This window comes from Trichechus manatus, unplaced genomic scaffold (genome assembly GCF_000243295.1).
Source record: "Trichechus manatus latirostris isolate Lorelei unplaced genomic scaffold, TriManLat1.0 scaffold00016, whole genome shotgun sequence".
In the NCBI taxonomy this organism is placed as follows: Eukaryota; Metazoa; Chordata; class Mammalia; order Sirenia; family Trichechidae; genus Trichechus; species Trichechus manatus.
In genome coordinates, this window is record NW_004443952.1 from 9,147,847 (window position 1) to 9,174,201 (window position 26,355).

The following is a 26,355-nucleotide window of genomic DNA, read 5'->3' on the forward strand; positions in this document are numbered from 1 at the left end:
AATTCCCTATCAGGTAGTTCTAGTGCCTTTTCTTCCACTGGGAAGTCATCTGGTGTTTTATTTTGGACACCTACTGGAACCATCTGTCCTGTTTTTGTAAATGTTTTGATATTGTCTGCTGTCTTCGGGGCATTCAGTAGTTATTTTTCTCGTTTATTGATGGTAGATTTGTTTGTTTCATCCCTTTTGTTTTTAATTTGGGTATGTCTGAGCAGGCGGGCTATGTATCTGTTGTTTGCTCATCTGTGGGCATAATACTTTTCGCCTCCTTCTCCAATTGGCAAGGTCAGTCACTCAGATATGGTACAGCAGGGCAGGTCTAGCTGAAGAAGAGTTACTGGGACGGGTCATTCGTGGCACTTACTACAGCCACCAGGGCGGGTCGGTAATCAGTGCAGGGCAGGTTCCAGTAGGCCGTGCCTGTGCTGCTCGGTGGTGTGATGTTAAGCGTGCGGTCCAGGTAGGCAGGATGTAGTGGGGAGATTGTTATGTGTGGAGCTAAGATGGATATGGGAGAGAGGAGAGAGGAGAGCGGAACAGGAGCCAAAAACATACAAACAAACAAAAAAGAATGCTAGGAGAGCTTGCCGTTGGAGTGGAGAGATGAGAGACTACGAAATGGAGAAAAACAAAAAGGGGAAGAGGAAGAAAAGAATGAATACATAAAAATCAGAAAGGGAAAAGAACAGCAAAGTTCCCAGGGATCCCACCGGTGTGGCTATGAGGTCTGGGGAAGTTGTTATCAGGTGTTGCAGTACAGCCTGGCTAGAAGGTGTAGAGGTATACAACATCAGGTATTCAGAGAACAGAAAGAGAAGGACAATATAGGAAAAGTTTATACTTTTGAAGACCTACCGACCATTTTTCATTCATTCAACAGATAGTTACTGAGCACTTATTCTAGAAGTCAGGCACTATTCTAGATACCAGGGACAAAGGAGTGAATAAAAGAGACAAAAAGCCATAGCTTCATGGAGCTTACATCCCTCTTTCAAAGAATGCTCAATTAACTTAGAGAATTTCCTAAAAGAACTGAGAAGATAATTTTCTACTTTATAACTGAACTTCCTTTACTGGGAACAATTTTTTTTTTTTTTTTTTTTAACTTAACCAACAGTTCAAGAGCTTGGGTCTCACTCTTAAAGTGAAACCTTACAAAGAAAATATAGCAGCTAACATTTATTAAGGATAGCCTGTGCTGGGCATGCTAAGTACTTCACATATATTATCTGACTTAATTCTTACAATTCTATGAGGTAGGTACTATTATTGTGGCCATTTTGCAAATAAGAGTACTCAGGCACAGAGGGGTTAAGTAATTTGTCCAAGGACAAAAGAGTTGGAATTCAAATGCCAGCAGCCGGACTCCAAAGCCAGACTCTCAGCCACCATACAACTAACAGGTCATACTTTGTTAGCCAAAGTTCTTGGGATTTAATGAGTTGTTATATCTCCCCAATAACTGCAAAATTTTCCTGTAAACCTCTCAGTATAGTTTACACTAAGACTATATAAATATATACACACGTACAGTCTCAATACGGACTATATGAATTGCATGAGAATTCTTAAAAATTCTGAACTAGAAGTCTAATAAGAACATGTTATGTACATGATACAACAAAAAATCGTTCTCCCAAATAACCTATCACTACTTTAAAAATATTTCTAAAGAAGATAAAAAAGAAGGCAAAAACAGACACTCAAAATAAAATCAGGAATTCAGCCACAGAGATATCCTCAACAAAGATTTTGCAGTGCCAACAGGTTAACCCAACAGGTTATAAAATGACAAGAAAAACAGATTAACAATAGAATAAATTAAATGAAATTTACTGATAATTTCTGGGAAAGGATATAAGCAGAATTTGTAATGAAATCAGATATGCCTTGTGTCATGGTTTGAATTATGTCTCCCCAAAAATGTATATATCAGTTTGTCTGGGCCATGATTCTTGGTACTGTGTGATTTTCCTATATGTTGTAAATCCTGCCTCTAGGATGTTAATGAGGGATGATGGGTGGCAGTTGTGTTAGTAAGGCAGGACTGGATCTACAAGACTGGACTGTGGCCTGAGGCAATCTCTTGAAACATAAAAGAGAGAAGTGAGCAGTGAGACAGGGGGACCTCACACCAACAAGAAAGCAGTGCCGGGAGCAGAGCATGTCCTTTGGACTGGGGTCCCTGTGCCGAGAAGCTCCTAGTCCGGGGGAACACTGATGAGAAGGCCGACAGAGAGAAAAAGCCTTCCCCTGGAGGTGACACCCTGAATTTGGACTTTTAGCTTACTTTGACTGTGAGGAAATAAACTTCTCTTCATTAAAACCATCCACTTGCGGTGTTTCTGTTATGGCAGCACTAGATGACTAAGACCTTGGATCACAAGAATCATAAAAGTGACCCTAAAATTTAAGTCTTATGAAGAAATAACTGGAGAAGTATCTAACACCTTCTGATTATTTCTCCTGATTACAGCTTGCTCAGAACAGACAGTAATAAGAGTGTTGAAACCAATTGAAGATTTTCTTTCACACAAACATATGGAGTTCACATTCATGCTTTAAACATCAGCTACCTTTTACTCCTTCTTCTCTGGAGAGAGAGCTTGTCTCACATCTAACACCTGCCAGTCCCCACTAAACACATACAAATACTCAAACCATATTTCATTGAACCTAAGATACCAATTATACAGTGCATCATTATTTTATGTACCACTAAGAAACAAAAAAGCTGTCAATTAACGTAAGATACATCATCAATTATAAGACACAGTCTGCTTTCAGAGATGTAAAAATGTGAGAAAACAGGTATCTCAGAATCAATGAATTATGGTATAAACTGCTGTTTAAACCAAGTAAGTCCCCTGCAAAACACGGGGACTAGTTTTGGTCTCTAGCACCAGCGAGAGGGAAGAGGCCAGCTACCACCTTGTCTCCTGGCCCTCCCTGGCTAGCTGAGTTCCCACGTCTATTTGAAATGTGGTCCCGCTGACAAAGGGTGGTAGCTGTTCTGGGCTACTTTATCTTTCTCTCTGCTGCCATTCCCAAGATCAGCAGCTGCCACTCCCAGACTCCGACCCCAGCCCACCTGAAAGCCATCTAAAAGTGGACTCTCCTGCTTCCACCACACTTGCAGACCAATGATGAAGTGAGAGGCAGTAGGTATTTTGAATAGCAACCCTCAACCCTCTTCCCTTCCCCACCCTCCATTTCGGCAAGAACCATGCAGTTGGCCTTATAAAAGATTACATTCCTGGAGGTGACCTGATTGGGGGGCTGAGATCCTCATGCTGTGAAACTACTAGACACCTGCCCTCTGATCCCTTCTCTGGCTGTGTTTCAGCAGGGTGAACATTCTAGACCCAGGAAGAGCAATGTAGCCAGTGCAGAGAAGGAACACTCAGAGGGGACAAGCAGTGGGCCAGGATACCGCTTTGGTTGTAGATAATTATGTTATACTATAAATCTTCTCTTCCTTTGAAAGGTAAAAATATTGGGAGACTACATGTGGTTTCAGGAGGTGTAAAAAGAGAGCCATTCTACACAGTCTAGGAAGAGGGAATGTGTGTTTTTTAAATAAAGGCCCCTCAAATAGCCAAGAGCCTGAACATCCTCTTCAAATCCATTTTCACTGCCTCACTCATGAATAATGCAATATTCTAGCTAGCTTTACTGTGTCCTTTCTCCACAGTCTTACAAACTATTCTATATTCAACTGCTAGATTAAACTTCCTAAACCTCAATTTCAACCATATCATTTCACTGCTCCTATTTTCCCTGTGCTTATTATTGGTCTCCTGCTATAAAAATTCTTCAATGGCTCTCCACTGAACTTAGGCTAAAATTCAAGCTCCTAATAAGTTTGGCAGACAAGACCTGGTGCTTAACTCACCATCTCTCACCACACCCTCGCACTCACCCAACATTCCAGTCAGCGATCCTGAACTACTAGTACCTGCTGTACTTCAGTGGGAAATAACAAGACCACACCCTTCCATACATACACCATACCAAATTCCTTGCAGTTCCATCAAACTCAGAGTATTTTCCCATACTGCCCACTTTGCATATGCTAGTCCCTCTGCCAGGAATACCCAGCCCAGTTCTCCTTCTTGCTAACTCCAACATCCCCCTCAAGTCTTATTTCAATTGTTTACCTTCATTACAAAGCCCCCTTCCCTGACCTTTTCATCTGAGTTGCATAACCCTCCTGCTATGTTTCAAAAGTATCCTACGCATAATTCATCATGTCATGTATCCCAAGGAACATCGGACTGTAAATCGATCTAATAGGTCCTTAAGTCTAGGATCCAACTGATACCACTGGTTCTGAGACGCATACTAAACCTTTTAAAATGAACATCTCAAAGCTAAAGCAAAGATCTTTTTTTTTTTTAATTTTTTTTATTGTACTTTAGATGAAGGTTTACAGAACTAGCTTCTTATTAAACAGTTAGTACACATATTGTTTTGTGACAATAGTTGTCAATGCCACTACATGTCAACACTCTCCCCTTCTCGACCTTGGGTTCCCCCTTACCAGCTTTCCTGTCCCCTCCTGCCTTCTTGTCCCTGCCCCTGGGCTGGTGTGTCCATTTAGTCTCGTTTTTTTTTATGGGCCTGTCTGATCTTTGGCTGAAGGGTGGACCTCGGGAGTGACTTCACTACTGAGCTATAAGGGTGCCCGGGGGCCATACTCTCAGGTTTTCTTCAGACTCTGTCACACCAGTAAGTCTGATTTATTTTGTTGTTGTTGTTGTTGAGTTAGAATTTTGTTCTACATTTTCTCCAGCTCTGTCTGGGACCCTCTATTGTGATGCCTGTCAGAGCAGTCAGTGGTGGTAGCCGGACACCATCTCGTTGTGCTGGACTCAGTCTAGTGGAGGCTGTGGTAGTTGTGGTCCATTAGTCCTTTGGACTAATCTTTCCCTTGTGTTTCTGGTTTTCTTCTTTCTCCCTTGCTCCTAAAGGGGTGAGACCAGCGCAGTATCTTAGATGGCCACTCACAACCTTTTAAGACCCCAGACACTACTCACCGAAGTAGAATATAGAATATTTTCTTTATAAACTATGTTATGTCAATTAAGCTAAATGTTCTCCCAGACCATGGTCCCTGGAGCCCCCAGCCCAGTAATTTGGTCCCTCAGGGAGTTTGGATATGTCCATGGACCTTCCATGGCCTTGTCTTGGACAAGCTGTGCTGGTTTCCCCAGTACTGTGTACTGTCTTACTCTTCAACAAAGTTACCACTTATCTATTGTCTATTTAGTGTTTTTCCCTCCCACTCCTCCCTTCCCTTGTAACCATCAGAGATTGTTTCTTTTTTTTGTGTAAACCTTTTCATGAGTTTTTATAGTAGTGGTCTCATACAATATTTGTCCTTTTGTGACTGACTTGTTTCACTCAGCATAATGTCCTCCAGATTCATCCGTATTCTGAGATGCTTTGCAGATTAATCACTGTTCTTTTATCATTGCATAGTATTCCATTCTGTGTACGTACCATAGTTTATCCATTCATCTGTTGATGGGCACCGAGGTTGTTACCATCTTTTTGCTATTATGAATAATGCTGCAATAAACATGGGTGTGCATATGTCTATTTGTGTGATGGCTCTTATTTCTCTAGGATGTATTCCTAGGAGTGATTGCTGGATCATATGGTATTTCTATTTCTAGCTTTTTAAGAAAGCACCATATCGTTTTCCAAAATGGTTGTACCATTTTGCATTCCCACCAGAAGTGCTTAAGAGTTCCAATTTCCCCACAGCTTCTCCAACATTTGTTATTTTCTGTTTTTTTAAATTTATGCCAGTAACGTCAGTGTACGATGGTATCTCATTGTGGTTTTGATCTGCATTTCCCTAGTGACTAGTGATCGTGAGCATTTCCTCATATATCTCTTAGCTGCTTGAATGTCTTAAGGCAAAGATCTTGAGAGCTAGCCGATTTCTCCCGTGTATTCTAATACTGTCCTCCACATTCCATCACACAATGTTCTCCCTCTTTCTTATATAAGCTTTAATCAGAACATCTAGTTTGGAACTAGGCAGAAGTTAATCCTACTGCACATTTATTCATTCACTCATTCATCAACTATTTATTGAATGTCTACAATAAAATGAACAAACAGAGGCCTTATCTTCAAGAAGCGTTCATTCCAGCAGGGGAGACAGACATTAAACAATAATTATTATAAAATTAATCATTTAATTACAAATGTAATAAATGATGTGCAGGAGAAGTACAAACTGCTAAATCTGATGGTCACTCCCTAACTTATATGAACTAACAGCAGCATTCGGCACAACTGATCATGTTCCCTCCTCATTGAAACATTTTTTTCACTCAGCTGCTCTGTCTCTTAACAGTCCTTTCTTTTCCTTTATTCACTCCCTAGATGATACCATCTAGTCTTGTGGCTTCAAATACCATCTATATGATGATAACCCCAAAATTTCTACGTCTAGCCTGGACCTCTCTTCTGACCTCCAGACATGGAAGCCCAGTTGCCTACTGACTATCTCCACTTGGATGCTCAAACTCAGTGCCCCAAACTGAATGCCTAACCTTCCTGCCCAACCTGCTCCATATGCAGCCTTCTCCCTCTCAAAGGATGGTAACCCCACTGTTCCTATTACTCAAGCCAAAAATCTTGGAGTCATCCTTGACCTCTTCTTTTTTCTCCCACATCCATATCTAACAAACCCACACCCTATGTATCAGCAGAATCTGTTGGTTCTACCTTCAAAATGTATCAGAATACAACTACTCTCCACATTTTTACTGCTATCACCCGGTGAAAGCCACCAACATTTTGTGCCTAGGCTACTGCAACAGCTTCCAAACTGGCTTCCCTGTTTCTGCCTTTGTCCCCTGAGAATCTATTCTCAACAGAGCAGCCAGAGAGATCCTTTGAAAATTTTAAGTTTGATCAAGACCCTCTTCTGCTCAAAACCCTGCAAAAGCACCCCATTTCACTTGGAGTAAAAGCCCAAGTCTTGACAAGACCCTATGACATCTGATCCCCATTTCCTCTTGGACATTATCTCATCGTTTCCTACCACTCTTCCCGTCTCCGCTCTGCTCCAGCCACGCTGGACTTCTCTCTGCTCTTTGATGATGTTAGGCAGCTTGTACCGTAGACCTTTGCACTGGCTAGTTCCTCTGTCTTCAATGCGTTTCCCTCATATACCCAGTGGCTAGCATATTCCCATAGCTAACTCTCTCACCTTCTTCAAATCTGTGTTGAAATATCATTCTCTCAAAAAGGCCAAGCCTTTTCATCCTCCTGAAAAATTGTAACCCACCCTCCCCAACACCTGAGACTCCAATCCCCTTTATCCTGTCCTATTTTTTTCTATAGCACTTACCATCTTCTAGCATACTCTATACTTTATTATTCATTATGTTGTTTATTGTATCTTTCCCAATTAGACTATAAGTTCTATAAGGGCAGGGATTCTTTATTAAGTTCCCTGATGTATCTTAAGCAACTACAACAGAATCTGGGCACATAATACTAGCTAATAAATATTTGTTGTATGAATAAAATCTAAAATTCTTAAGAGGCAGACTAGGCTTTTTTTAAACTTTGTTACCCCCAGGATCTCGAAGACTTACACTTTAGGGGGCAGTGGGGGAAAGGAGAGGAGGAGTAATTGCAAATGGTTATAACAAACCCCTTTATATCTCACACTAAATGGTAAACTCTCTAAGGACTGCATCACATTCATCTTAGTACTCCTAGTGCCTTGCACACAGTAGACACTTAGTAAATTATCTGCTGAATGAATAAAATGATTTATAAATGAATGACCCGTGCAGAGAACTGTGCCTGGCATATAAAAGTCTCAATGAATGTTTGGAAAATAAATAATGGAAAGTGACAGTTATCATAAGTACAAAGAGGGAAAATATTACATTAGGATTTTGTTATCTCAGAGACCTCACTTCCTACCTAACTGCCTGACTCTAACAACCTACCAGTTCCATTACCAGTAAGAGCAATGACTGGGGTGGGAGAGGAGGCTGAGAGAGGGTGAGGGAAGAAGAAGTAGAAAATGAGAGGCACAGAAAAGCGTGAGCTTTTAAACTTTGTGACTGTGACTCATAGTAAGTAACAAATTTTACCAACATGACAAATTATATACACTCACATACAAACATATACACATATATACACACACGCACATATATGAGGTTATGAAACAATACTGATCCTTACTATATTCACTCACTGATATTCTCTCTTCTATTTCCCTCTATTAGAAACAAAACAAGTCTGACTACTACCCACTGAATCAATCTCTCCATACACTAAATTGATTTCATGCCTCACCAATGAGTCCTGACATGTAGTATGAAAAACACTGTAGAAGCACTTTTTTCCCCAGTGGGTGCATATTTTTCCCGTTGTAAAGAATACCACTCTTTAGAAAATCTTAAAAGAATTGTGTCTGGTACAGAAACTTAAGGGAAAACATAAAACATGGTTCTAATCCCACAGTGGGCAAGGGGAGAAAGAAGTCTTAGTCAAACTGCAGAAGAAAAGAATTTAAGAAAATTGACTCCTAGGTCCTTAGACAAATGGTGACTGAAGAGCTGGCTGCAACAACCAAGTTTTCCTAACTTGGTGCCCCATAAATCCTCACCAACAGCCCTTCATTTCCCCAGCATCTACACCTTGCAGGACCTAGAGTCATGGCTACCTAAATCTAAATCTTTCCACATATTCTTCTAAAAACACACATAAAGCAACGTAACATCAACAAGGAACACATATTAAATCACACATGACCCATGCCTTCAGTGCTACCCACAATTATAGAACTAAGACTAAAACAAAAGACAAAAGGTCTTACGCTGTATAATAAAACGTTTGACCTGTTTCCTGACAGACTGAGGTTACTGCTGACAGTCTACTCACCTCCACTCCATGCCACTCAAGATGCATCTCAAGAGTATCAAGGACAGTAAGTGAGAATACAATAAAAAAATTTTTTAACTACATACCTGTTTTAGGCCATAATGCATTGACTGCAATTTCACCTTTAAATTCTTCTGCCATTCCAAGTACACACATAGACATACCATACTTAGCAATGGTATAAGCTAAAAGAAACCACAAAGAGAATTAATTTAAAAGGTTAATTTGTGACTATAAATAAGCAATACTTCCTTACTATTTCCTTCCTAATACGTTTTTTCAGAATTGTCTTCAATAACATAAAAGATATAATTTTTAAAATGTACTCTTTCTAAAAGAATATCTTTATGGAAGTAGCTGAATAGGGATAAACTAGTTTTATGTATTTCCATTCTAAGAAAAAAAGACAGTAATAAACTTTCACTTTTTGTAATATTAGGGGGATAAGTTACATTATTGTTTCTTAATCTGCTTTTTCTTTTCTTTTTAAAGAATGAAAGGGCTCGTTTAAAGGAAAACTACTACTAGTAAAACAACAAGAGAAAAAAAGATGCTAATTTGTTGAGCCTAGTCAATTAAAATGGATCTTGTTTTAGTTCTGTTCTATGGGTCCCTGTGCTAACTGCCTTTCAAAATCTTAGTGAATTATGTTGATATAAGGCCTACTGTGTGTGATACAACTATTTTTAAGAGGGCATCTACACAAAAATCTTGTTACTTAGCTTGTTGTTGTTGTCGTGTGCCATCAGGTCAATTCACTCACAGCAACCCAATAGGACAGAATATAACCATCCCAAAGGGTATCCTAGGCTGAAATCTTTACAGGAGCAGATTGCCAGGAGCGGCTAGTGGGTTCAAACTGTCAACCTTTTGGTTAACAGCTGAGTGCTTAACGATTGTGCCACCAAGCTTCCTTCGGTTACTTACCTTAAATCATTACTTTGCTTGGATGGTAAACTATTTGGATAGTTTTTAACCAAGTTTATCGAAGCATAAATTACATAAAGTGCACCCATTTTATTGACTGGCAAGGGACATGAGGGAGTTTTCTGGGGTGACAGAAATCCATTATCTTGATTTGAGTGTTGGTTATACAAGTTTGTACATTTATCAAACTCATCAAACTGTACCATTAAGACCTATGCATTTTACTGAATGGAAAGTATATCTCAATTTTTTAAATCACAGATAAAATTTAAGAATTTACTTTCCAAAATACTACTGATTTTGCATAGAAAATTCAATGTTGAATGCTATGTACAGATTTTATTATATCATAATATACTGATTTAATTCAAAATAAACTAACCAAACCAGTCATCCCCTCACCCTACCACCTACCACAGTGCTGTTTGAACCACAATGGATTTAGGTTCAGTGGAGGGCTGAGATTGAGGATATGAGCAATTTTACTCTTTTTCAAATAAGGAATACAAGCTTTAGATCTGAAAAAAAAAAGAAAACATAAGTCAAGTTAATAGCTTTCCAACAACTTCTCCACTTTTTAAAGTTGTATTTTAAACCACTCCTATGGGACAACTGAACTTCCTGTATAATCTGTAGGGTACATTTGTTTGTTTTTACTTTTCTAGAATGAAGACAGAAATGGCAACTAATTTACATCTTTTTAAGCTTTGCTTAGTGGCCCAAGAAGATGATCTGCTTGGTGAAAATAATCAAATCCTTGATACATTACCCTAAGCCCAACTGAGGTTATCCTCAACCACAACCTTCCCAAACTCTCCCCTCCCCAAGACACACAAAATTTTCAGTAACAGTTAATGTACTTGACAGCCAGTATTAGGGTAAAGAACATGAGTGTTCAAGTCACACCGACCTGGGTTCAAATCCTATTTCTGCCACCTTAATTGTGTGACCCTGGGCAAATTATACAGCAATCTAATTTGCAGTTTTTCTCATCTCATCTGCAATGTTGGCAATACCAGCTACCATACAGGATTGTCCAGAAGGTTAAAATGACATGATATATACGAGGTACTTACAACAATGCATAATCTAAACATGAAATTAACAATGGCTATTTTTAGTATTATATGTGCTGATTTCTTTCGTCTTAGTAGGTGCAGTAGTCCTACTACACTGGAGCTGTCATTTAGTAACATAACTCCCAGGACATTCCCAAATTTAATTTGCCACCAAGAGGTAGGTAATTTATTTTACAAAAGAATCAGGTACAGTACTTTTAAAATTTTAATTATTAAACTAAAACAATACTATAGCTCAATTATATTATAGCTTTATGTCATAGTCAATGACTTCCAGGACTCTGAACTAGTTCATTCTTCTTTCAAGTCAGTTTTTTATTACCAAATGTACAACACTGTTGTCACCACCTGCAAGCTCTTTTCAAGTTTATAAACCAAATACAGTCAATATCACTAAAAGGTTTTTTGTACATACTGTTTTTCGTTTCTAAAGGTGTGTCACTTTTATGGGAGTGAGGCAGGGGGAGGATAAACAATATTATAGCTGATTTTCATTAGAACAGTGAAACTGCATCTCAAAGCATCAACGTGAAACAAACCAAATTTATTCTAGGCAATAAGACCATATTTTAGACTCAAAAGAAAGAGCTTTTCTCATTTACATTATAAATATGAGCTTCTCCTTTGATCTAATAGACAAAACCTTTCCACCTGCATTCTGCCCACCTGGCCCTCAGCATTAGTAATCCTACGTCAGGTGCATTTTCCCCAGCAACATGCCCTGTCTTATATATTACATTGAAAATTCTTAGCACCATGCTTAGATACTAATACCCTCAGCTTAAAAAATAGTTAAATTTATTGAAACCTTACTGTGTGCCAGGCACTGTATGAACTGTGTGACCTAATCAGGGGTTGCCTACAGGGAATTTGAGTATAGAAATAAAGTAGGCTGGGTGTAAGAAAAATCAACTATTCAGAAATACAATCAAACTTCATTACTGAACTCTTAAAACCATGTAACATGACACAAACACATATAATACTAAATGTTATATATTAAATTAAAAGTAGAAAAATACAAATTACAATAGAAATATTTCATTATGAATTTTTCTTTCATAACTTACAGCTTTCACAGAAGGTCAAAAACCTGACACCTTTTTTGTCTGGCCCCAAAAAGCAATGTCACGTCTTTCATTTGGGATTGCAATATGCCTTTAACTGGGAGCAGTATTTAGTTGTATTAAAAAAAAAAGTGTTCATAAATATAGGAACCTTCAAAAATGAATAGAATCTTTGCACAAGGGTTTTTATTATTAAGGAAATCTCTTCCCAAAATATTTGTAGATGTGTTATTCCAACACATATTTAGTTTTTAGTACTTTAGTGCCCTACTTATAACTTCATTTGTAGTTCTTCAGTCACACTAATAGCGTTCACTGAGCAAGGTAACTAAACACGGTTAGTTCATTTTCCTAAAGTTTGAAATCAGGGTGTTTTGTTTTGTTTTGAATTGAACATTCAAATCTATAATTGTAGGAATGTGGCTTAGGCCATCACTTTCATTTTTGGAAAATGACCTCAGTATACGAAAGAGAGCCAGACTGTTCTTGCCAAATGGGTTTTTCAAAGACATAGTTTCACAAGGAATGAGCAAAGAGAATCATACATTTGTGCTTACATAAGTCAAATAAACTTTTAGTCAACTAAAAAGGCCAAGTCCTTGATCCAATCCTTGGCTGGCTGCTTGGTTGGTTGGGAACTGAGTGAGGGATTTTCTCTTAAGTGGAAAAAGAGTTGATCTCTCTCAAATTGTAAAACAAAATCTCTTCAACAATAAGCTACAGCCAACCCACCTTGTCACAGAGCAGACAATCATGTTTGTATCCAATTCAAGTAAAGCACTGGACTGTCTGTAGTTCAAACCATGGAAGTGTATTTAGTTCTCAGTATTAACAATATAGCCCATTTTTAACTTTTTAGCAAGAAGCAATTGCTAAGTGAACAATACAATGAACAAACTTAATTTCTGCACCCTTGCAAAACGTTTCAACATTAGATTTTAATAAGTCTAAAGTTAATGCTGACCATATCAGTAACACTGTCTTTAATTATGATTACTAATTTTGACCAATATACTTATACTTTCCAAGACTTTTCTCAATGCCTAACAGTAAGTCATCCTGATGTTGTTCATGTCACGGGTACTGAGTCTAAAAACTTTTTAATCACATCAAAATCATCTGACACCATACATAAATGTAACTAAGTAGGTGGTATATTTATATCTGTGGCTTCATCATCTGCAGTAGAAACTGCCACAAATGATTTAACTTTTGTATACAACGTGCCCTTCTAAGCCTTAATTCAACATGCTGATCAATAGTATTCCTGGTTAAGTTGATATTTTTAAACACTTATTTAAATAAGTGTTACAATCAATCAAAATTCTTTCATAAACTTGCCAGCTGTAAAAAATATTGATGCCCAGATGATTTTTTCATGTAACATATAACTGCGTCCCATAGAAATATTGCTTATTCTGTTTGAAGATTAAAAAAAAAAAAAAAAACTTTACTGAAACGTGAGTAATGTTTTGAATGTATTGTTTTTCATCACAACCTATTCTACATGTCTGACGTATATCTCTTACTATGGTTTGATTCACTACGGCTTCCAGTCAATAGAGATACACTTTGCATACTAAGTTTAGAAATATGCCTCACATCTACAAAGAAGCTGTCACCCATTTTACTTGAACATACGGCCCTCTTGGCATATATGCTTAATTTCCCACTTTGGATAGCTCCATGGGTATGAGAAATATTTGCCTTTCCTCTTTATGTAAGAAAAATAACAATGCAAGCACAATGATAAATGGCTATTTTTTGGCCTGACCTCAGCTTCCAAAAGACAGTGGAGTCCAGGGCCCACTTAAGGAGGCAGCTGATACTCAGCCATTAGGCTACAGTAGCTGACTGTTACCATATGAGAATGTTGTCTGTGTGCAGCCAGATTTTCCAGTATTTCAAGAAAAGTCAGAAATCTGGATTTTTATGTAAATTTCCTGATGTTTTTAATGTAGACAACTAATGAAATCTGAATGTACGTAACTAATGAAAACGAATTTTTTAACATTGTCAGTGTCCAGTTTTGCAGATCAAACAAAACACATCTGAGGGCTAGATTCAGATCTCTAACTTAAGAAACTGTACATTTAACCTTCATGATCAACCCTATGACGTAACACTTTACCATCCCCATTATACTAACGAGGAAACTGAATCTGCAAGAGGTTATTTGCCCAAAGTCATGAGCTAGAAAGTTATGGGGGGTGGGAGTAGTGCTACATGAAAAATGACAGAAACGGGGTAAATAAACAGATAAATAAACGAAAAGGCGGACTGTCTGGCTAATCCAGAAAAGAACTATATTCTCTAATTGTATATTCTACATTTCCCAATATTGCCCAAGACAGCATTAACCTTTCTGTTAAAGTGTGATTCATATAAGCTTATTGTTCTTATATAACTTAAGTTCTTATCAGAAAAAGGCAAGACTTGATGGCTTCAGCAATCAAAAGACAATATAAATGGTATACACGTATGTATTCATGGAAATATTTGAAAACGTTCAAGCTATGCATTAGTCTTTATTATATTCATAGAGAAAAGGAGCTCTAAATAGAACTATTTATTTAAAATACTATCTACTGACTTGGGGCACTTTGAGGCCTTTATAGAGACTGACTAGATCTTAAACTGTACTGCTAACCTGGTTCAACTCTGTTTACCACTAAATTCTCTAAGAAAATACTGCAACATTCCCCCCACAACTCTTCCTTCTAACTTACGTAAGGTAGGTGCCTCTGGTGTTGACGTTCATCATCAAATCCACTTTCTTTGTAGGTGTATCCAATGTGCTGCTCAAGGCAATAGCACTGGCATTATTCACCAAAATATCAATTCCTGTTTTCAAAATAATCAACTTCATTTTATTATAATTTACTTTATCACGAAAGGAAATAAAAACATTTATCTATATAGTTGAACCCTGTTTATCTGCTTCAATTGTACTGAGCCACAAATACTTCTTTTTGATAATGTGAACAACCAATATGTCAATGCAAGACCCAGTAGCTATGTCAAAACAGCACCCAAATGATTTTCACTGTCTAAGTGGAGACAGCCCATCACCATAGCTCCCTGTGAAACTAGAAGGAGGCTTAGTCCTTAGTAGTTTGTAGCTTCCACCCTTATCTGTTCTACTCTTACCTCCTGGTCTTCCCTCCCTGTCTTCAAGAACCTTAGGTCAACTTCCTTAAAGTCTTCCCTTCTCTCTAGCATCTTTCCAATGCCTGCCCTCCTTCCAAGAACACCAAGGCCCCTCACTTAAAGGAAAGGGTTCTTTTCTGGTCTTGGGAACTGGGAAAAGAGACCTCGGGTTTCAATCCCTAGTAAACCATCAAAGTAGAGCAAGCTTGTTTTGGTGACATGTAAGTATTATCATTTCTGCCTATTTTACCCAGTCTCTACCCATATACAACATACTTTGCTTATAGTTATATGCTTAGTGAAATAATGTTAAATAAAAATAGTAAAATACAAAAGTATATCAAACATTTCTCTGTGTTTCTGCATGGTCTTGATATGTTTTTATAGGGCACTTGATACTCCATCAAGCAGAAATATCACAATTTATCTAGTTTTTGACTGCAGGGGTTAGACCTTTGAAATGAACCTCTTTTCTTATCCTCTTAACTTTTCTATGCCCCTCTCTCAATAAATGGGTGATGGTTCAAATAAAGTTATTAAATTCACTAGAATATTTTACTCATGAGTACCCTTTTTTCATATACAGCAACATTATAAAATTTTGGTCATGTCTTCATTCCTCAATTTACATATGCTATAGCATTGAGTTTGTGTTCTAATGTTTTCTTAAAATGTGCCGCCAGTAAGAAGACCAGACTTAATGGTCTGAGACTAGAGGAACCCCGGAAAGCATGGCCCCTGGCTTCTCTATCAGCCCAGAACTAAAACAATTTCCGAGACCAACTCTTCAGACAGGATTGGACTGGACTGTGGGACATAAAGTGATACTCGTGAGGAGTGTGCCTCTTAGCTCAAGTAGATACAACAGACTAAATGGGCAGCTTCTGTCCGGACGTGAGATGGGAAGGCAGAGGGGGTTAGGAGCTGACTGAATGGACAGAGGGAATCAAGGGTGGAAAGGACAAGTGTGCTGCCACAATATGGGGAGAGCAATTAGGGTCACATAACAACGTATGTATAAATTTCTGTATGGGAGACTAACTTGAAATGTAAACTTCATTTAAACCTCAATAAAAAAAAATAAATAGTTAAAAAGAAAAAAAAACATGTCCTCAGAATCTTTGGATTCAACCACATTCCATTTTATAGCTTCATTATAACAAAACTCAAACTTAAGCAAACCATCTGTAAATCTGAGACAAGTTCCAGGTCCTGTGGAATGAATACAATAAAGTCAGGATAAATTTACAGGTAATCCCTGACTGACTTATGACAGGGCTCCATTCTGAGAATTCCATTGTAAGTTGGTTCTGACATAAATCAAGTATCTCCTTTTTTTTTTAGTTTTCATTATTATTGCCTTTTATTATCAATATCTTTATAGACTGGATCTTTATTTGTCTTTGGGAGTTGGAAACATTACATATAAACTCACAGATATATCTTAACACATACATAATACACAAATCATTAAAAAAAAAAGAAAGGACCGTCGTAAGTGCAGTTCATTGAAACTCGAATATGTTGTAAGTCAGGAACTACCTGTAATGAATATAATGATGGCTGCCTTCACAGGTGGCAAAGACCAGTGAGAAGAATTTTTAAATGCAGGATATGCTTCTCAATCCACAAAGCTAGGAGTTACTCAACCACAATACTACAAGATAATCACCAAGTGGCTACTCTACACAAGGTACTCTGCTAGGGCCTAAGAGACAAGGAAGATAATGTTCACTAAAGATTAGCCAGGTGGGAGCAGAGCAAACTGAGTCTAGGTCTGGGTGAGATGCTGGACTGATGGGTATATATACCACCTGTATAGAATTACCTTACTCAGGGAAATAAAGCTAGTTAAGACTGAGACAATCATTGGATGCTTCAGACAAATCCAGAATTTACTGACTTCTCTCTCACTATGGGATAGAAGGTGGTAAGTACATAGCAAAATAAATATTTGGGCCTGAGGAATGAACATATGTTGAACTTGGCAAACTGTATTTGACTTACCTATGATAGAGAAAAAGTAGGTCCAATTTAAGAGGCAGGTTAAAATTTCCAAACTCAAATGGGACAGATTAAAATGGATTGGGGAATAATTGTGGGAAATGATGCACAAAAGGCTTATATGTGCCTGCTGTAAGAAAAAAAAATGTGGCAGAAAAGAATGTTTCTGTAGCTTATGAAATAGCATAATTTACTCAAGGCCTGAGAAACTCTGAAGCGGAGGGAAGACAAGGTGATAGGGAGTACCCTGTGGCAAAGGATCCTGAGGCACAGGTTTGAAAGCATCACCAGCTCAGAATTTTGTTAAGGGTGATTCTCTAGCAAAGACAAATACCAGAACAAAAGTAAAGTCTCTCCTAAAAGGCAGAATTCAAAAGTGTACAGAATTCAAGAACAGTAGACAATAACAGTAGCAACCACAGTATGGAACTGAAATCAAACAAACTCTTAGGATCTCTGTTGAAAATGAACACATAAAAAAAGAAAAAGAGCAGCTATGAATTATCTGTTATAAATATGGTGTCCATCCTGATTAGGAGAGAGGAGAGGCAGGTAACTCACTCTTAATTCCTCACTAGAATGGCAGGAAAGCAGAATTTAACAGGGAAATAGAAAACAAAAAATTTTACATTCATCTGTCTTAGTCATCTTGTGCGGCTGTAACAGAGATACCACAAGTGGATGGTTTTAACAAAAAGAAGTTTATTCTCTCACAGTCCAGTAGGCTACAAGTCCAAATTCAGGGCATCAGCTCCAAGGGAACGCTGTCTCTGTTGGGTCTGGAGGAAGGTCTGTGTCATCAATCTTCCCTTGGTCTGGGAGCTTCTCTGCACAGGAACCTCAGGTCCAAAGGACGTGCTCTCCTCCTGGCACTGCTTTCTTGGAATTGATATACACATTTTCAGGGGGATATAATTCAATCCATGACATTCCACCCTTTGGCCCCCAAAAAATCACATTCTTGCAACATGCAAAACATATTCATCCTATCATATCATAGCAAAAGTCTTAAATCAACTCCAAGTCCAAAATCCAAAAATTTTTCATCATCCGTGAAATCTAGAATACAAGTTACCTGCTTCCAAAGGTACAATGGCAGAACAGGCACAAGCTAGACATTTCAATTACAAATGGGAGAAACTGGAGGAGAAGAAGGGATAACAGGCACCAAGCAAGTCAGCAGAACACATTACAATAGCCCTCAAGGCTTTGAGAACAATCCTCTGTTCTCTGAGACAATTTACACAATAGCCCTGCCCTCCAGACTCTAGGTACTGGCCATACCTTTTGAGACTGAGGCAGCTTGGCTTCTTGTGTTCCTTATCTCTTCAGCTTCTGCGTCCTGTGGCCTCTGGACCCTCGGGCCTCATACCCGCATCTGCCCTGCTGGGGCAAGTGTTCCAAAGCTCTACAGCTCCGCCAGTAAGTGCCCGTAGGCACCCTACTCTGCCAGGAAGCCTCCTGCACACAGGCACTCAGCTCCCTCGCTCCATGGGTCGGCTCCAGCGCTGTCTGGTGCTGGTCTCCTGGTTCTGCTGCTGCTGGTTTTCTGCCACTTCCACTTCTCTGCTGCTCCCGGTCCTCTATCCATTCACAGTTTCAAAACCGCTTCCACATTTTAGGTATTTGTTAGAGCAGCACCCCACTCTTGGTACCAAATTCTGTCTTAGTCATCTAGTACTGATCTAACAGAATTACCACAAGTCGATGGTTTTAACAAAGAGAAGTTTATTCTCTCACAGTCCGGTAGGATACAAGTCCAAATTCAGGGCATCAGTTCCAAGGGAACGCTTTCTCTGTCGGCTCTGGAGGAAGGTCCATGTCATCAATCTTCCCTTGGTCTGGGAGCTTCTCTGTGCAGGAACCTCAGATCCAAAGACACACTCTGCTCCTGGCACTGCTTTCTTGGCAGTATAAGGTTCCCATGTGTCTCTGTTCTCTCTTTTATATCTCAAAAGAGATTGGCTTAAGACACTATCCAATCTTGTACACCTCATCAGTATAACTGCTACTAATCCATCTTATTAGATCATAGTGATCAAGTTTACAACACATAAGGAAATCACATCAGATTACAGAATAGTACACAATCATACAATACTGGGAATCATGACCCAGCCAAGCTGATACACACATTTTTGGGGGGATATAATTCAATCCACGACAACATCAAAGGGGACACAAAGGGGGATAGAAAGAAACCTTAGGAAAGACACCATACAGAAGTAACTCCACTACAAATTTACAAATTTAACAAGAAGACAGGAGTGTTTCAGATGTCCCCCTCCATGACAGGTAGCAAAATATACAGGGAAATTTTATTTTCCTCAAAGATATGGGAAGCACATCCTCTTAACTGACGATTTCTACCAACTGAGTTTAAATTCCTGGCTCATGAATGCCAGATTAATGACATGGATCAACTGCAGAAGCAAAAACCAAGGTTTCATTTTCTCTCTTCCATTTTCTCTGTTTACTCCTGGAAACGTAGATTACATGATAGACAAAGTTGCATTAACCCAATTTTGAAGATGCTAAAGGAACAATACCAGGTCCAGTGGAAGATACCTAAAAAGAAATCCAGGTCATGGATGCATCTGAGTGAAACTCCTTTGACTGGGACCAAGTAGAATAAGAAAACTGGAGAGGGGAAAATTTCTGGGCTTTAATTTTTCCAAGAAAGAGGAGATTTCAATTTTGGTCTTTAAGTTCTCTGTGGCAACAAGAGAAAAAGTTAATTGGTGAGACTTCAAGTTGTCTGTGAAAGCCCAATACTAGAAGCAGAAGTACTTCACATTTTGACACTCAGGTATATATATACTCCTGGAGCTATGCTGTCATGTAAGGCATAATGTATAAATTTCTGGTAAACCAGGATGAACAACACAGCTAGAATTCAAGAAGAGAAATTAAACAGGGAGTAAATTCTGGGCCTGTACAGCAACGCCTTGGACTACACTTAATTATGTCCTGTTTTGACCTATTTCAAATGTCTCTTGCAGAGCTCTGGTGGCGCAGTGGTTAAGCATTCAGCTGCTAACTAAAATGTTGGCAGTTCGAAAACACTACCATCTCCTTGGAAACCCTCTGCGGCAGTTCTACTCTATCTTATAGGGTCACAATGAGCGACCCTATAGGACACAGTAGAATTGCCCAGGGGATTTCCAAGATGTTTCTTGGGACAATGCCAGACAATGGCTGAACTGTTGATTATCAGTGGAATCACTGAAAAGAAATAAAGATTGAGGAAGCACTTAGACAAGAGTGGCAGATCTGATGGTCTCATTCCTCAAGGACAATAAACTCACCAGTTGACCAAGAGAAAGAACTAAAACTGGAAGAATATAGGGAACCCCCATCTACCTTCTCCCCTTAGTTCCTCCCTAAAAGGAAGGGATAAACTAATCAGGTCAGATCCTAGGACATTAATTTGGCCACTTTTACCAGTATGTGGAGTCAGTGGATAAAAGGTCATGCACACAAATGTGGTTCCCTGTTCCTTCTCTTCTACATTTGTGACATTAGTAAGAAAAAAATAATTAATTTGCAATCTCTTCTTCTCACATGAGCAGTCACATTACTTTGGGAAAAGCCACTAGCCAGAGGTAAAATTTTGGATTTAAAGGAGAGGCCCAACTTAAGCCAAAGCCCTGGGTTCTGCTCCAGTACACCACAGCACTCTGCACTGGGGCTTAAAAGCACAAGCCTGGCTAACAATAAAGCACTACCTTGTTTCCTATTTGCCAATGTCCTTCATGTGTACATATGGTCCCCTGGAACATTAGGGAGGGAGAGTGGTAATGGTTTGGACAGGATTTGGACATGCCTAGCTGCCTGGCCATAACATCATTAAGCCTTACGCTAGCCCCTAACATCTGCCTTCCAGGAGCTTATGAAGTAATTGGGGAGATAAAAGAAATACTAAGATCTAAAGTAGTGTAAGACAAGGATCAAGGAATGTCTTAGGAATTCAGAGGAAGAAAAATATACTTCTGATTAGTTAGTATGGTCTGGGAAAGGGTCTCATGTAGAAGATGAGATTTAAGCATAGAAAGTAGGATTTCAAAAGACAGAGAAGGGGAATATTTCAGGAAGGACTGGCGATAGACGGCTGGGCATTGGAGAAGTCTTGGGAAGGGGAAAAGAAAAAGTTAAGTGGTAGAAAAATTCAAGGTAAAAGAAATGGAAGTAAATGATTTGGGCTGGAGTAGAGAGTTTATATGGGAGTAAAGAAGAAAAAATGGAACCAAAAAAACCTCTGTTGAGATCAGTGTGAAATATCTTGAATGCCAATAAGGTATCTGTACTTTCTCCAATAGATATCAAAAAGTCATCAGATGATGGTTACTTCAACTGGGGAGAGGTAAGCGGATGGGAAGGAGCCCTGGTATGCAGTGGTTAAAGTGCTCAGCTGCAAACCAAAAGGTCAGTGGTTCAAACCCACCGACCACTCTGAGGGACAAAGATGTGACAGTCTGCTTCCGTAAAGATTTAGAGCTTTGGGAACCCTATGGGGCAGTTCTACTCTGTCTTATAAGCTTGCTATGAGTCGGAATCCACTCGACGGCAGTGGATTTGGGTTTTTGGTTTAAGCGGATAAGAACTGGGGAACCACTTGGTTAGGTGTATGTTATTGTCAAGGTCCTAACTTTATTTTGGGTGATAGATTTGCAGGTACTTGTTACAGTATTCAAAATAATTTCTAATAATTAAATAGAAAAGTCATCAGATGGTATGATATGACACTTCCATACGAGCAAATACTCAGTTAAGGTTATACTCCAAAGACCCAGAAAATTAAAAGAAAAAATTTTTTCTTTAAAACTTAGTTACACCTATATTTTACCCAATACTTAATAATGATTTCAGAATTAAGGCACTACCTCCAAATTTCTCGACTGCTTTCTCCACTGAATCACTGATTTGCTGTTCATCTCTCACGTCAACAACACATGGCAAGGCCTTTCCTCCAGCTGCTTCAACTACAAAGGATAAACAAACCAAAAGGCATTATAGCATTCAACTGTTAAACCTTTCATTCTGATACAACAGTTACAAGGAAAGAAGTACCCTATTTTCACAAAATCAACAGAAATAACTGTCTTATAACCAAAAGTGACTCCACCCTTAAAGTAGGACAGACTGACTAGCTCATCCAGCTTCAGACTGGCCAGGACAACTCTTAAAAAACAAAAAAAAGACGTTAACTTTTCTAAAACTTCTACTAAAAAGCAAAAAAAAGAGGGTAATTAAAAAAAAACCAACCTTTTTCCTATGAAAAACTTCAAAAATTGTACAGAAGTATAAAGAATAGTATGCTGAACTAGGACCATGAATCCATCGCCTATCTTAAACGATTGCTAGTGTTTTGCCAGTTGTTTAGTTTCTCTCTCCCTACCTTTTTCATTTTTTTCCTGGTGTACTTCAAAACAAATTCAAAGAATCATTTCACTCATAAATAGTTCATACGCATTTCTCTAATATAACCACAACACCATTACATTAACTAACAAAACTAGCAATATCAGCTGAAGTTGAATTTTTAAACCATAAAATCATTCTCTTGGTGCCTTCTCTTCTGGCATGGAGCCTAGCACAATGCCTTGAATAGAAGCACTCAATAAATGTTTGTGAGCTTAAAGTATTAAAATAAGGACTTACAAATTGTGCAGAGAATAAATAACATGAAAAGCTTTTTCAAAGTGTTTACACCATCTATCCTCAGAGTCTATCCTCTCCACTTCCACCCCCATCCCCCACTCCCATCTAAGAACCACTGCCCTGGGAGACAGGATTTTTAAGGGAAGTCTCTTGTACCACTCAAAAGTGCTGAAAGAGAAAAAGATTCAAAAACACAGCTCTAAAGTGACAAAGAATACATGCTTACTTCCTAATTATAAAATTATTGTCAGGATAGCTTTCATATAGCTGGAAACCCTGGTGGCATGGTGGCTAAGTGCTACATCTATTAACCAAAAGGTCAGCAGTTCAAATCCACCAGGCGCTCCTTGGAAACTCTACAGGGCAGTTCTACTCTGACCAATAGGGTCACTATGAGTCAGTTTTGGTTTGGTTTCATACAGCTACAACTAAATTCACCAGCAAATTCTCTACATATTGAAACCGCTGTGATGTATTTTATGAAATGGCATTGTCACACGCACTCACTTTCTTCAGCAGCAGTATAGATCGTGCCTGGAAGTTTAGGGTGTGCTTGGGCAGTCTTCGCGGCAATGACAATGTTTGCTCCATCCTTTGCTGCTTTTAACGCAATAGCTTTGCCAATGCCACGGCTTGCACCTGTGATAAAAAGTGTACATCCTGCTAGCCTCCTACAACAGAACAAATGTGACCTTATTAGAAACGTCAATGTTTTAGTTACTAACTAGTATCACATGAGTTGGAATCAACTCAATGACAATGGATTTGGTTTTTGGCTTTCTATTAGGAACTCATGCACATTTTCATAATATAAGTGTTCCCTCCTTGGTGAAATGTTACCTGAAACTCACTCCCACCCATCTGATAGCTAATAGCTCCATTGCACTCCCATTGTACAATGATTTAAAAATTATTTATTAGAACTGCAATTGGCCAGCCATGCTGTCATTTGGCAAACAAAATCTGCTCACATGCAAGGTAAATCTTAAAGAGAAATGAGGAATTAATAAAATAAACTACACATACTTTTTTTTCCACAGAAGCGTTAACAAGGCTTATTTTTGAGTGGCGGGATTAGGAATAAGTTTTATCATATTCTTTATAGTCTTCAGTATTTTTCAAATATTCTACAATGAACATATACCACTTAAAAGAAATTACCCCCACCAAAAAAATTGTTCATGAATGATCATCATCAGTATCAGACACATTATTAGGTACCCTGAAGAAAAAATTACATTATAGGGTAAAAATATAAGTATTTAAAGAATTAAGGCCTACTTTTCTTCATAACCTAACAGCCAGTTTTCTGTATGCCAGGTGGGTAAAAGGTAGAGTCCAAAGGCCATTTACTAGCCTTATGCTTCATGAAACATCACTGTTTTTATGACCTTCCATCCTGATATATTCTATCAACTGAAAACAATTTTTTCAGCAGAAACATTTTTTAACTACGTAGCACAGCAGGAATTACTGGTGTAGTAGAAGTGAATGCATTTTTAACCAGGGGCACATTAAATTACAAACTGGTTATCAATTACCCACACTTTGCACTATTACAAAGTATAGTCTAAAACATACTACGCATGTAGACCCACGACAAAACTTATAAATTTGCCTTTTAAAAAACCCTGCAGAGTAATGAAAATGTTCTGGAACAAGACAGTGGTAATGGTACCACAACAGTGTGAAGGCACCACATGCCATTAACGGTAAATTTAATGTTATATGTATTTTACCAAAATAAGAAAAAACAAATAAATTGGGGGGAAAAAGAAAACTTACAGAGATTAAGCAGAGTTACCACATGGCCTAGCAATTCCACTCTCACATATATACCCAAGAGAAATGAAAACATATGTCCACACAAAACTTAAACGTGAATGTTCACGGCAGCATTATTCATAATAGCCAAAGAATGCAAACACAAATGTTCATCAACTTATGAATAGAAAAAATTAAAATATGGTATATAAAATGGATTATCATTCAAAATTAAAAAGAAATGAAGTACTGATAGATGTTACAACGTGGATGAAACTTGAAAACATTATGCTAAGATAAAGAAGTCGGTCACAAAGGAATAGCTTTCTATGATTCTATTTATATAAAATGTCCAGAATAGGCAAATCTATAGCAACAGAAAAATTAGTGGTTGCCTAGGGCTAGGGGATGATAAGGGGTAAGGGAGTGAGACGGGAGGTTGACAGCTAAGTGATGTGGGGTTTTTTGGGGGGGATGATGAAAAGGTGAAGGTTGTACAACTCTGTGAATATACTAAAAACCACTGAATAGTATACGTTTAATGGGTGAACTGCATGGTTTATGAATTATATCTCAATAAAGCTGTTTAAAAAAACAAAAGTCACAAGCCAGTTCCCTTAGGCGGCTTGTAAAGAACTCGGTATTTATCAAAGATTCTCTGATTCAAATGTACTGATGAGTTCTCTGTGCCCATTCATTCCTTACATCCTTCCACCTAACTTTAAACTTTCTACGTAGTTGTCAGGTGAGAAGCAAGTATCTAAAATTAAGTAAGATGGGGGGAGGGGGATACCCACTTTCTTGTTTACTTTCTAAAGGCAAAAAAAATGCTTGCCTAAGCAGAAGGATGAAGAGAGGTCAGCAAAAGTAACCAAGATAAAGAGAAAAGGGGACAGTACCCTGAGACAGGGGTAATAGATAAGCAGATTTGTAACATAAGGCTCAAGCCAAGATCCAGAGGATTACACAACTGAAAAAAGAGATCAGAGGTGAAAGTGGGAGAAGTGGGTTTTAAAATAAGCAATGGTTAGGTAAGAAGTCAGGGGAATGGAGAAGTGGGAAGAGACAAGAGAGGTTGAGGACTGCTTTCTGTGAAATACAGCACACATACAAAAAAGGATATAAAAACATGAATAGTTAGTAATACTTGCGTCACAAAATGGTCGGGCAGTGTTTCTTCTTTTTCTTTTTCTGATGAAGTCTATGTAGGACTGGCATTACTTCTTCCCTAAATGTTTGTTAGAAAATTCACCAGTGAAGCTACCTGGGCCTGGAGTTTTCTTTGGGGAAAGATTTTTAATTACTTATTCATTGCCTTTACTGGACATAGGTCAATTCAAACGTATTTCTTTTTAAAGTCAATTCTGGTAATTTGTGTTTGTCCAAGAATTTGTCTATTCCATTTAATCTGTCAAATTTGTTGGCACAATTATAATGTTCCTCTTAATGACTGCAGGGTTTCTGTGAGGTTCCCTCTTCCATTTCTAATATCAGCTTGGACCTTCTCTCTTTCTTTCCTGATCAAGTTGTTTAGAGCAGAATTGTCCCACAGAACTTTCTGCGATGATGGAAATGCTCCCTATATGCACTGCCCAACGCTGGAGCAAGAGCCACCAGCCACGTGTGGCTACTGAGCTATGAAATGTAGTTAGTGTGTCTGAGGCAGTCGATTTTTTTTTTTTATTGTACTTCAGGTGAAGGCTTACAGAACAAATAGTTTCTCATGAAACAGTAGTACACATATTGTTTTATGACATTGGTTAACAACCCCA

The 26,355-nt window shown here is 38.4% G+C and overlaps 1 protein-coding gene across 1 annotated transcript in view; it reads right to left on the bottom strand.

Annotated features, from left to right (window-relative positions):
• The window catches only part of LOC101346892 (hydroxysteroid dehydrogenase-like protein 2), a 55,006-nt gene that overhangs the window by 23,335 nt on the left and 5,316 nt on the right, over nucleotides 1–26,355 (bottom strand). The window contains exons 2-6 of the mRNA XM_023727386.1: nucleotides 23,327–23,490; nucleotides 22,042–22,140; nucleotides 14,734–14,848; nucleotides 10,273–10,376; nucleotides 9,018–9,116 (exon numbers count right to left, since the gene is read on the bottom strand). Coding sequence (XP_023583154.1) covers nucleotides 9,018–9,116; nucleotides 10,273–10,376; nucleotides 14,734–14,848; nucleotides 22,042–22,140; nucleotides 23,327–23,490 — 581 coding nt within the window. The remainder of the gene's footprint in view (nucleotides 1–9,017; nucleotides 9,117–10,272; nucleotides 10,377–14,733; nucleotides 14,849–22,041; nucleotides 22,141–23,326; nucleotides 23,491–26,355) is intronic.